This window comes from Typopeltis vanoorti, chromosome 20 (genome assembly GCF_054136105.1).
Source record: "Typopeltis vanoorti isolate ZY-2024b chromosome 20, IOZ_Tvanoo_1.0, whole genome shotgun sequence".
NCBI lineage: Eukaryota > Metazoa > Arthropoda > Arachnida > Uropygi > Thelyphonidae > Typopeltis > Typopeltis vanoorti.
Window position 1 is genome coordinate 103,807,899 of NC_143568.1, and position 12,590 is coordinate 103,820,488.

At 35.0% G+C, this 12,590-nt stretch overlaps 1 protein-coding gene across 2 annotated transcripts in view; it reads left to right on the top strand.

Moving 5' to 3' along the window:
- Window positions 1-12,590, top strand: part of PhKgamma (phosphorylase kinase gamma) — a 154,990-nt gene that overhangs the window by 80,570 nt on the left and 61,830 nt on the right. For both annotated transcript variants that reach the window (XM_090409820.1, XM_090409819.1), the window contains exon 7: window positions 2,903-2,993. In XM_090409820.1, coding sequence (XP_090265946.1) covers window positions 2,903-2,993 — 91 coding nt within the window. The remainder of the gene's footprint in view (window positions 1-2,902; window positions 2,994-12,590) is intronic.

The window sequence follows — 12,590 nt, forward strand, 5'->3', positions numbered from 1 at the left end:
GACATGACATGTTAACTCCTCACTTTTTCTTATACTGAAATCTATAGTCTGGTTGATCAACTTTCTCTTTTCCCTCCCCATCAGCCTGACTTCTCTGAATTAACTTCCTTGTGTCTGGCTTCTAGAGGACATGATAATAGGACATAGTTCCTTTTTAGTTACAATTTGAATTGTTTCTACAGCAATCTAGTTGAATGCTTTGTGTTTTACAACAGTAATAATTTGTGCCCTTATGTTGGTTGGAAATCTAGAAAAATTTTACCAATTTAATAAATTGTTTATTTTGTTTCTCTGATTATACCATGAATACTTTGTATGAATAATTACAAACAGATCACATAAGCCTTTAAATTTTATTTAGCAAATGAACATTGAAATGTTTTTTCAGATAGAGATAGACAGTTTTTCTAGATTGTTATCTAGAATTGTTTGTATATGTTTATACTTAACTTTATATCTTCTTCTGTTATATTAAAAATTTAAACATCTTAGTAACTTTGTTTTTGCAGTTCTGTGGTCTCATTTCTAACAAAAATTATTATTTTTTATTATTAAAGTAAATAATTATAGATAAATAGTTTTCTGGTGCAAACCTTAATTGCATTACAGAATTTGGAGTAGCTTATTAATCATAGCCAAGTTTTTTGCAACACTCTAATTTTGAGGAAACCCTCATGCAATGAGCTTCTCATACTTTTGTATCAGTCATACACATTCAGTAATTAGCATAATATAAAACAATATGATAAAGTGACAAGTGCAAAACCATTCATAATTATGTGATATAAATGAGATGTTATACAGAATAATATCTATGCTTAAGTTAGCAGTTAGAATTGAAGGATGAACAGGAAGGTAGTTTAGTATGGATCAGGTATTAGGCAAAGTTGTATGCATCTCCACTGCTATTTAGCATGGATCATATTATGAAAGAATTGGTATTTAACCTAATATTAAAATCAGAGATATTAAACTTCATTCTTTATTTTATGCGATTTCAAGACCCCCCCCCCCCTCCTCTTCAGGAATTAAATTGGCAGGAACACAGAAAACATTAAGTGCATTCTTGCTAGTCAAGTAAAATATTTTTGCTCTTTAGATGTGTGAAGCAAGGAGGGCAGGAAAAAGTCCCAGTGGAAGATTAAGATCTAGGTGAATTGATGCAATTTGCCTTAGAATATCAATTTCAAGGGCTGTTTATATTAGAATCTCACAAGTAACATTAATTTGGAAGAAACTTTTTGATAGAAGTTTAGATAAACATAATTATTTCTATTGAAAGTTTATTTTTCACTTGGTTAGACCATAATAAATTTAGTTTAATCCTTTATCCAAGTGTGAGCAAACAAAGTTTGTGACTGAAAGTATCTTCAGGACTGGGGTAAGGTAGTACAAACACCGGGCAACTCGTTGCAAAGGTGGAGCAAGCTAACAACACTCCTATCTCAGTATCTCCCATAATGCAAAATACATCTCCTTGCAGATATGTATGATGTTATGCATTAAGGGAAGGGCCACTACCCAGACTAGTTTTGACCTTTATTGAGGTCTCTTCAGTGGGAGCCAGGCCTAAGTGGAGATACCAGGCAGAAGCATTAGCAAGGTCATCTCTACCTATAGGAGTTGCTAAATGGTGTGCCACCTTTTGTGTGCTACCTTACCCCAGTCTTGAAGATACTTTCAGGCACAAACTTTGTTTGCTCACACTTGAATAAAGGATTAAACTAAATTTATTATAGTCTAACCAAGTGAAAAATAAACTTTCAACATCTTTCTCTAAATCCAGAGTAATTTAATAAAAAGGTGGCACACCGTTTGGCAACTCCTATAGGTAGAGATGACCTTGCTAATGCTTCTGCCTGGTATCTCCACTTGGGCCTGGCCCCCACTGAAGAGACCTCAATAAAGGTCGAAACTAGTTTGGGTAGTGGCCCTTCCCTTAATGCATAACATTATACATATCTGCAAGGCGATATGTTTTGCATTATGGGAGATACTGAGATAGGAGTGATGTTAGCTTGCTCCACCTTTGCAATGAGTTGCCCAGTGTTGTACTACCTTACTCCAGTCCTGAAGATACTTTCAGGTGCAAACTTTGTTTGTTCACACTTGGATAAAGAATTAAACTAAATTTATTATAATTATTTCTATCATTTTATCCTGTACACCATTGTCTGTGTATATTAGGATATGCAGACAATGATATATAACAAATATTTCATCCCAGCCCTCAAGCCATCTTTTGCATGTAGTCGCCTTTTTGACAGCTTTCTGTATTATATTTACACCAGGCATTCAGTTTTTCATTCTTTAATCAGAATGAAAGGAAATTTCAGCTGTTTTCTTCTTTGTAAAAAATATCCACTACTCTCCATGGTTCATCTGATAACAGTAATACCCTTTAGTAGGAAGATCTAGTTCAAATCTTATCTGGGTGAAGAACATTTATAAGGGCTTTCAGCTGAAGGTGAATTAATCCTGTCTCATATAAAGGTGGCAGAATGTTCCCTCTTCGAAATTTGAGTTTTCATCCCATAAAGCATGCAAAACCAATACACAAAATTAAGACACATCCTTGCTCATCTGCATTCTTCAAATGCATTTCATGCAGTGCCCATCTATTGAAATGCAAATCATTCCTCTATTTAGTCTCATCATTTTTTTTTCTTTACATAATCCACAGATTATATCATTTACAATCACAGTTCTTTCAGATCTGTTGTTTCAATTTTCATTATTTACATTTTTTAAATATTTTTCCTTTTCATCATCACAGCACACTTTCACTTTATCATTTTTAATACTTTTTATAATTTTACATTCAAAATGCCCTTTAATTGTACTTAAAATTTCAAATAGTTTTGCAGATGGCCACTCCCTAATTTTATAATTCATTTTTCAGCCTGAAAATATACTTCTAGATGATGATTATAATGTTAAGCTTACAGATTTTGGCTTTGCTCAGGTAGTCACACCAACACAGAAGCTGTATGGTAAGTTTGTTTCTTGAAACTGATCGTAATAATTATGAAAGATTTTTCATAATTATTAATTAGCAAGTATGACAGTACGATGAAAGAAAAAATATGATAGGCAAATTTTCAGTTTTACTCTTTAATATAGGCACCAACTGTAAGTAAAAAGTGATTAGTTTGTGAGTGGAATTCTTAATTAAATTCCACTTGCAGTCTCTAATCTCTAAATTTAGATAATACATGTAACTTTTTTCTAAATTTAGAGAACTTTTTTTTTAATTGACATATTCAGAAGTCTTTTTCAGAAGCTTCATTGAATGACTAGAGTAGGGCTATCATAGTCCATTTATTAGAAAAGAAAATGAAATGGAATATGAGAAATTCATAGGAATTTCTCGTATTTGCCGGCCTGGTTGGCCGAGTGGTTAGCAGATCTGCTCTCCAGCCAAGAGGCTGCTGGTTCGAATTCTGCCATGGGAATGGATGTTTGTGATTGTCTGTGGAAATACTAGTGGTGGTGGTTGGCAGTAGATGGCGTTGGTGTAGTTGCAGTTAGTTGGTGGAGACAGAGCTATAGAGCAGATGCCCTTCCTCGATGAGTCTTTGAACTCCCTGGAGGTGTCAGATTTTTTTAATAATAATAATAATTTTATTGATTGCTAAAATATTTACACATACAATAAACATCTTGAGTGACATTGCAACTTACAATTTTACAGAATTCAGCACTAAGTGCTGCATTTTCTACATTGAATTTCAATTAAAGTTTTTAATAATACTTTTTTGCCTCTATATTATGTATTTACAACACATGTTCTAATATTAACAATGAAGATTATACAGAATTTTTGTATAATAATAATATATATTTTTTAAACTGTAGTAACATTTTATTTATCATCATACAGAGTATTTACATATATTCAATAAAGTATACTATTACATTTTCTGTTCAGTACAAATGTAGAGTACAGTGATTTTTTTAAAAAATATAAATGTTCATACATTTTTTTTTTCCAATATCAATATCATAGCTTATTATTATAATACATGTACACAATTTTTATTTATTTTTATTTTTATTTTTTTTAATATCAGTATCTTCATTATTGTTATACACTTTACTGACTGTTTTGTTATATAATCTGCATTCTTTGATTATAAGGATTACGTATAGATGAATGAGGCGATTTAATCCTACGTACTTCGAAGCTTGGGTTAGCTTTTATGAAGAGAAGAGAGTGGGACAAAAGATAATAATTACCCTCCTGAATGTTAAGTAACTGAGTCATTTTAAGACGTAGTCAAGAAAGTATGAAAATATAACAAGGATTTGTATTTAAGTTTTAAAGATTAGGACAATGCATATGAGAAAGTTCGCATAAAAAAAACTGTTCAAAATGATGCAGTTATATAGTGTAAAATGGGTCATTATATGGAGCGGTGTTTCTACTGAAGTTGTAACTCAGCAGTTAGAATTAAAGAAGGTGTAGAAAAATGGTTTGATGTACAGTCAGGTGTAAGTTAAGGGTGCACACACTATCTCTACTTTTATCGTCATCTGTCTGAATCACTTTATGAAGGAGCAAGACATTAAATCCGATGGCAGAATTTGCAGAAATTTAACTTGGCTCTTTATACAGATGATGTTATACTCCTAAATAAATCCATTGCAAGACTTCACTGGTATAAAAAATTTTACATCAAAATCGGCAATCATAAAAACTATGAATATAGGCTGGAACATGGAAAACAAGAAGTGCATTCTCAATAGCGAACCTATAGAACAAGTAAAATATTTCATCTGTTTAGGCATAATTTTTAGTGATGATGATGATGTGAAATTCAATATGGAAATAGACAATAGAATAAATAAAGCTGGTATGGTTGAGAGTCAGTTGAATAAATTTATATGGAATAAGTGAGAAATTAGCCAAAACACTAAACTCAAGTATACAAGACAGTGTTCAAACAAGTTTAAACTTAGATCTGAAAATTTGGTTAGAAATAAAGCATCTGATCAAAGGTTAGACTGAAATGCACAAACATTATTCAGGAAAAAATGAGAGATTTTGAAATCAAGAAACAAACACTGGAGATGCAGCATGTAAACCCTTAAGAAAACATTGATTCAGTCAGAGATGTATTATGAGGTTGCTTCTGCAAGGATAGAAAATCAGAACTCCATGGTGTATTCAGGAAGTTAAAGAGAGACAGTCAAGAGAAAAAAAAAAAAAAGAAAGAAAGAAATCTTATTAAAAGTTCCTGGCAATCAATTTTTGCTCTGAGAGAATGCCGAGAAAAATATAAGAAAGCAAAGCATTATATAAAACTAGCTAAAAAAAAAGTCATAGAAAGACTTTGGTAAGAGCATAGAAAATATATATCAGGAAGGTGGTAAAATACTCTGGAGGCTATTGAAAAAGCTCAGAAATGGAGAAAAGAGTATTGCAAAAAATCAATGATAATAAAGGCAACATGAAAACTGAAGATAAAGATATTCGAAATCATGAAAGGTGGAAAGTAGCTAGGATAGATGATATTCAACCAGAAAAGCCCAAATATGGAGGCATAAGCATAAAAGTTTTATAATGGCTACATTGCATAACTAAAAATTTTGGTCAGAGGGTCGAATTCCAGATGATTGGAACAGAGCTTTCATAGGACCCATCTATAAAAAGGGAAATAAAACTGAATGTGAATATTATAGAGAAATTTCTCTACTGAGTGTTTGCAGGGAAGATTTATGCAAGTATACTTGAGATTAATAATAACATAAACTTAAACATGTAGTGCTGTCATAGTAGCCTTTCACCCCTTGAGTACATATCAGGAAATTGATGATAACGATGATACTTGAGAAGTTAAGCAAAATTGTGGAAGGAAAGCTTGGAGAACAATCTGGTTTCAAATAGAGGCCAAATAAAGGTTTTAGTATCTGATTTTCACTTTAAGACAAATAGTTGAGAAATCATGGGAATATAACAAGCATCTATATTTAAGTTTTGTAGATCTGGAAAAGGCATATGACAAAGCGCCAAGAGAAAAACTATTTAAAACATTACAATTATATGGATAAATGGAACATTATATACAGAGCAATTATGTAATCTACACTGCTTGGAAAGAAGTCAGTGGGACACCCCCAAGGGCTGGCGCATCATGCTGTGTAATGAGTTACATGTTTGTAACCAGTATAAATTGGAGGAATATGATGCTCCCAAGTTAGTGCAACTGTGTCTGGGTGAAATGGCTGCAAGAAGGGAAACTGATGGAGTTGTGTTGTGATAGGATGCCATAGTTGCAAGCCTATCTGTTTGGCAATCAGTTAACTTCCTTTGCTTCCATATTGAGATTGAAGTGTTGGGAGTCAACTGCAAGTGCTACCTGCAGTGGACAACCCACCAGACTCACCAAATGTGACAGTAGGGTACTACGAAGGATATGTAAAAACCAGCATTTATTGGCTAACACATTGAATATGGAGTTCCAGGCATCGACTGGAAGACGAATATGTACAGAAACATTCAGAACGAAAACTTCACCCATCCATCTGCTAGGGAGGGTGTAGCATAATTCATCACTCCATAACAAAGCTTTCTAAGCTCCCAACATCCTACTGTACATGCTGTTTGCACTACTAAAGAAGACTGCATATTGGTTCAGGTAATGTTGGGCTTATATATTGCAGTTCTACCGTGGAAACTCATGTTGCAAGTTTTCGTTCTGAATGTTTCTGTACATATTCGTCTTCCAGTCGATGCCTGGAACTCCATATTCAGTGTGTTAGCCAATAAATGCTGGTTTTTACATATCCTTCGTAGTACCCTACTGTCACATTTGGTGAGTCTGGTGGGTTGTCCACTGCAGGTAGCACTTGCAGTTGACTCCCAACACTTCAATCTCAATATGGAAGCAAAGGAAGTTAACTGATTGCCAAACAGATAGGCTTGCAACTATGGCATCCTATCACAACACAGCTTTTGAACTCCATCAGTTTCCCTTGTTTTCATAGTTGGGGTTACACACTCCGATAAGAGTGTGTAACCCCAACTATGAAATTTGGAGGTGGTGGTGTGATGATATGGTCCTGGTTTGGCCTTGGATCTTTGTTTGTGGTCCCCTGAACAGTCTGGACAAGGCATTGCCTCCTACTTTGTGGCGTTTCTACAGAAATGACTGTTGTCTCTTTCAGCATGACAATGCACAGTGTCATAAGTCTGTTGCTGTAACTGCATGCTTTGTGGACAAGAACATCACCACACTTGACTGGCTCCACAGAGCCCTGATCTCAACCCTATTGATGAACATGTGTGGGATAAACTGGAGGTCTAGGGATGTCTACCTCACAACAGTCCAGGAACTCATTACATGCCTACAAGAAGAATGGTCTAAAATTCCCATTGATCGCTATCATGCACTTGTGGAAAGTATGTCACATGGGATTGCTGCAGTGTGAAAGGAGTTTCTACATCTTCTTAAGGTGGGTGTCATGGCTGTTTGTTTCTCACACTGTGGTGTCTTTCAGCTTCTTTCCAAGCAGTGTATATTTAAGTTCTAAGTCAGTGGTTAGAATTGAAAGAGAGATACAGGAAGATGGTTCAATATTAAATAAGATGTGAGACATAGGTGCATATCATCTATATGGATCACATTATGAAGAAAAGTTGCATTAAAACTGATATCAAAATTGGAGATGTTAACCTTAGCTCTTTACTTTATGAAATGATGTTATACTCCTAAATAAATCCAGTACAAGTCTGCAGGATTCCCTAATTAAATTGTAGAACTGCTGTAAATCTGGCATGAAAATCAGCAATAAAAAAAGACAATGAAATAGGCCAAAAAAATATGAAAGCATGAACTGCATCCTGAATGGAGAACATATAGATACAATTTTTAGATAGCAAATTAAATATGGACATATACAATAGAATTAAACAAAGCTGGTATGGTAGGAAATAAACTGATGATATAGAATAAGAGAGAAATTAGTCAAAACACTAAATTAGCTGTATACAAGAGTGTTCGAACCAAACCAATTTTAACATATAGATCTGAGAGCTGGATTGGAAATAAAACACTTGATCAAAGACTGGAGACTACAGATACAAGAGTTTGGGGTAAGATTAGGGAAGTGAACAGACAGCAGTATTATATTAAAAATGAGGATATTAGGAAGTAATTTGACATTGTTAGCATTCAGGAATGTGTTAGCAGAACTAATCTCAAGTGGTATGGAAGAGGAATAGTTAGCATGATTTTTTTTTTATTCAGAATGGCAGGAAAAACACCCACAGGAAGACCAAGGTCTAGATAGATTGATACGATGAGACATGCTTTAGAAGAGAGAAATATAAGAGCTAATAATACTGGAATCGTGACAGATAACAGATTAATCTTGAGGAAAATTGCTGAAAGGAAGTTAGTAATGATCTAACTTTTTCATGCAGTGCTATCATAATATTCTGGACAGTCCCTCAGGATCCATATCAGGAATTTGATGGTGATGATCAAAGACTAGAAACCAAGAAGAATTTTGAGAAAAATACCCAATATTAACTTCTGTATTCTTACTACTGATCTTCTTATGACTTTTGCTTAGCTGCCTTCACTTCTTTACATTTCCCATGTATTCTCTCAGTGCGCAAGCTGAGTTGCTAAGAACTTTTAATATACTTTCTTCTTTTCTTATGACTGCCCTCTTTATGTCCATAACAGAGTTCTAATTTTTTATATCCCTGTAGACATCTTTACCACGTTCTTCTCTGGCTGAATCAATGTTTTCTTCAGAATTTTCCACCTTGCTTCCAAAATTTGGTTCTTGTTTTCTTGTATAGTATTTTTTTTCATTTTTTTTCTTGTATAGTATTGGTATATTTCAATCTTCAGTTATCCTTGAAACCTGCTCCACTTTGATTATTTTTACTTTCTTACTTTCTTTTGAGTATGCTGTTCAGTTTTATCCTACTGAAAAGTAGATGGCAATGACATCTATTTCAAATTCCCTGTATACTCTTGTCCTAAATCTGCACAAAGATATTTTTTTCAAATAACATAGTCATTTAGGAAACAAGAAATAAGAAAAGTCTTGTTTTTCTCCATGTGAATTTTTGCACTTATGTTGGAACATGGTGTTAGTAATGACAAATCCATGTCCTGAACAGAATCCAGCAGGTACTTACTATTATTATTTTTCTGATTATGTAACATATAGAGCACCATTTCTTTGTTGATCTGTAACATATTGAGCGCCATTTCTTTGTTGATCTGGCATATACGTTATGCTTCATATCCCATATCTAGGCTGAGGACCTGAAAAGCATTTATAAAGATTTTTTTTTTTTTTTTTTTCATTTGAAGAGACTGTACAGATAGGTTTACAGTTGAATATGATTCATCTCTTTTCATAGTATTACCACACAAAAAAAAAAACAAAGCATCTAAAGGTATTTTGCCATGGCATGTTATTAGCATCATATTTTTTCATGTTAGTAGTGCACGGGAATGAAGAGTTAAGGGTCATCTAGAGTAAGCAATGTTAAATTGTATAATCAGGTTAGATGGATGAGTAATATCATTAAGCATGAGCTGCAGAAGAAGAAAATGCTGTGGAGTATGTATAATCCAGCAAAGTCATGAACACTACAAGGCTCAGGCAAGAAAGGTGACCAGCATGACAAGGAAGGTAAAATCAGATTATGAGAAGAATCTAGCCAACTAGCCCAAAGGAAATTCCAAAGAGTTCTTTTTATTATATATTATTATAATAATATAATATTTTATTATATATTAAGATTAGCTTTAATGATTGATGATGGTTATGAGGTGACAGAAGCAGATAAAATAGTTCAGTTACTGAGTGGCCACTTTGCAAGGGTATATCATCCTGGTGAGATTAATGCTTTAACATATGTGTTAAAGCATTAATCTCACACTAATACAGGAACAGAGGTGGATGAAGTGGAGGTTCTTAGGATATTGCAAAATCTCAATATAAATGAAGCTATGGGATTAGATGGGATATCAGCTCATGTTTTGAGAGAATGTGCAAGAGAACTGGCAATGCCTCTGACTAAGCTGTTTTATTTAAGTCTCAGCTCTAGTAAAGTTCCAAGAGAGTGGAAAAATGGCAAAATAATTCCCTTTCATAAGAGAGGTTCTAAAACTACAGTAGCAAATTATAGACCAGTCACTTTCTCAGGATTGGTGGTTTATTTTTATTTATTCTTATGGCAAAAGCAGCTACAGTTTAATGTCCAGACCAGAAAGCCAATCCAGGGCCTCATCTGTCACTGCATTGATGTCCTGGAGGCTAGCACCATGAAATTGGTGCCTTGGGCAGTCATTCACAATATGAGTAATCCTCTGGGCCACAGGGGAAGAGTCACAATAAGGGTGGATCTGATAGTCTCCGTTTATGTAGCCACATCTGCCCTGGTTAGTTCTGATCCTGTTGATGGATGACCAAATCTTCATAGGAAGGGCAAAACCAGGCTGCAGAGCACAAGGATCTTCAACCAGGAAACCATTTGTTGGAAAATTGTTGGACCATTGTTCTCTCCACATGTCAGGTGTTGATGGTAAAGCAGCTGAAGAGAGTTCCTCCATGAATCAGAAAAGGTTTCGTGATTTTAAGTGAATGCTAGGTGGATTTATAAAAGTCTGGTTCAGGGGCAGGAGCTGGTTGCTCATTACTTCATTAAATACTCTTACCATATGTTTAGTGGAGCAGTGTTAGATAAGACAAGCAGCCAGGGAATAGAGGGTGTTCTTATTGTCCCACTAATTGTGTGCATGGTATAGTTTAGCTGGGTGTCTATAATGTTAGTGTGTGTGCACTTCTTTCCCAGACAGGGGCACAGTATTCTGCTGCAGAGAAATGCGATGGCTAGTGCAGATGACCTTAAGACATCAGCACCACAGCCCTTGGTTGTTCCAGCAAGCTGTGAAATGATATTATTTCTCGTTTTAACTTTGTTGGACAGGTTGGTGATGTGCCTTTTATAGGTTAGGCTTCTGTCCAGGCTCACTCCAAGGTATTTCAGGTGAGGCTCATGTTCTACCATTTTGTCACAGAAAGAGAGGTTGAGGTGTCGATTGCCTCTGCACTGTTCAAGTGGAATGCTGTGGACACAGTTTTTGTGGGGTTTGGCTTCAGGTAAAAATTAGTGGTAAAAGTACTGGAAAAATTAGTTAAAAAGAGAATTCAAGAATGGGTGGATAAAAATATGATACTACATGAGGGGAAACTGTTGCCTTTGTGAAGGATCAGTCATGTCTTAGTAATTTACTAACTTTTTATAATAGAGTAACAGCTGAGTTGGATAAAGGAAATGGCTACATGATGATTCTGCTGGATTTTCCAAAAGCATTTGACCAAATACTACATACAAATACAAATACCAAATACAAATACTGCACTGTTCAAGTGGAATGCTGTGGACACAGTTTTTGTGGGGTTTGGCTTCAGGTAAAAATTAGTGGTAAAAGTACTGGAAAAATTAGTTAAAAAGAGAATTCAAGAATGGGTGGATAAAAATATGATACTACATGAGGGGGAAACTGTTGCCTTTGTGAAGGATCAGTCATGTCTTAGTAATTTACTAACTTTTTATAATAGAGTAACAGCTGAGTTGGATAAAGGAAATGGCTACATGATGATTCTGCTGGATTTTCCAAAAGCATTTGACCAAATACTACATGGAACTCTGTTATGCAAATTAGAACAAATGCAGATTGATATGACACTGGTTATGTGGATAACAGGGTGGCTGCTGGACAGATATCAAAAAAGTGGTATAGTGGAGGGAAGCTGGTGACTATTGGTGTGCCACACAGTTCAGTGCTAGAACCACTGCTGTTTAATTTGTATATAAATGACAGGAAATATTCAGTTGTTTGCTGATGATACGAATTTAGGTAGAGATAGTTAATCAAGGTGACGTAAAAAGCTTATAGGATGATTTGAATAAGCTGTCAGTATGGGCAAAAGATAATGGGTTTCAGTTTAATGTGGAGAAATGTAAAGTTATGTATTTTGGGATAAATAGATTACAAGCTGTGTACCACATTGATGAACCTGTACTCTAGAAAATAGATGAAGCTAGAGATTTTAGGGGTGGTGGTAGACAGAGAGTTAAAGTTTAGAGGACATATTGCCAAGGTTGCTAAGGTAGCCCATAAGATTACTTGACTGTTGAAGAACACACTAACAGCTAGAGATAAGGAAGTTATTCCTCTATAAAGCCATGATACATCTGCATCTGTATTATTACTGTGATCAGGTCTGGTCTTCTGGGTTTCTTGGGGATGAGGAAGTGTTGGAGAAGATTCAGGCAAGTTACCAAGATGGTGAGTGGTCTGGAATGTTCCCTATGAAGATAGATTGAAGGTGTGTGAATAGCAGAAGTTGGTTGGTAGGAGAAAAAGATGGGGTATTATAGAAATATTTAAGTTGCTTAAAGGATTTTATAGGATTGATGAAGGGGAAATGTTTCAGCCTTGGCTGGAGGATCCAGAACAAGGGTTCTGGAAGTTGCATAAAGGTGTGGTTAGTAGAGGTGTGAGGACCAGATTTTTTTTGCTTAGAGAGTTGTGAATGAGTGGAATGAG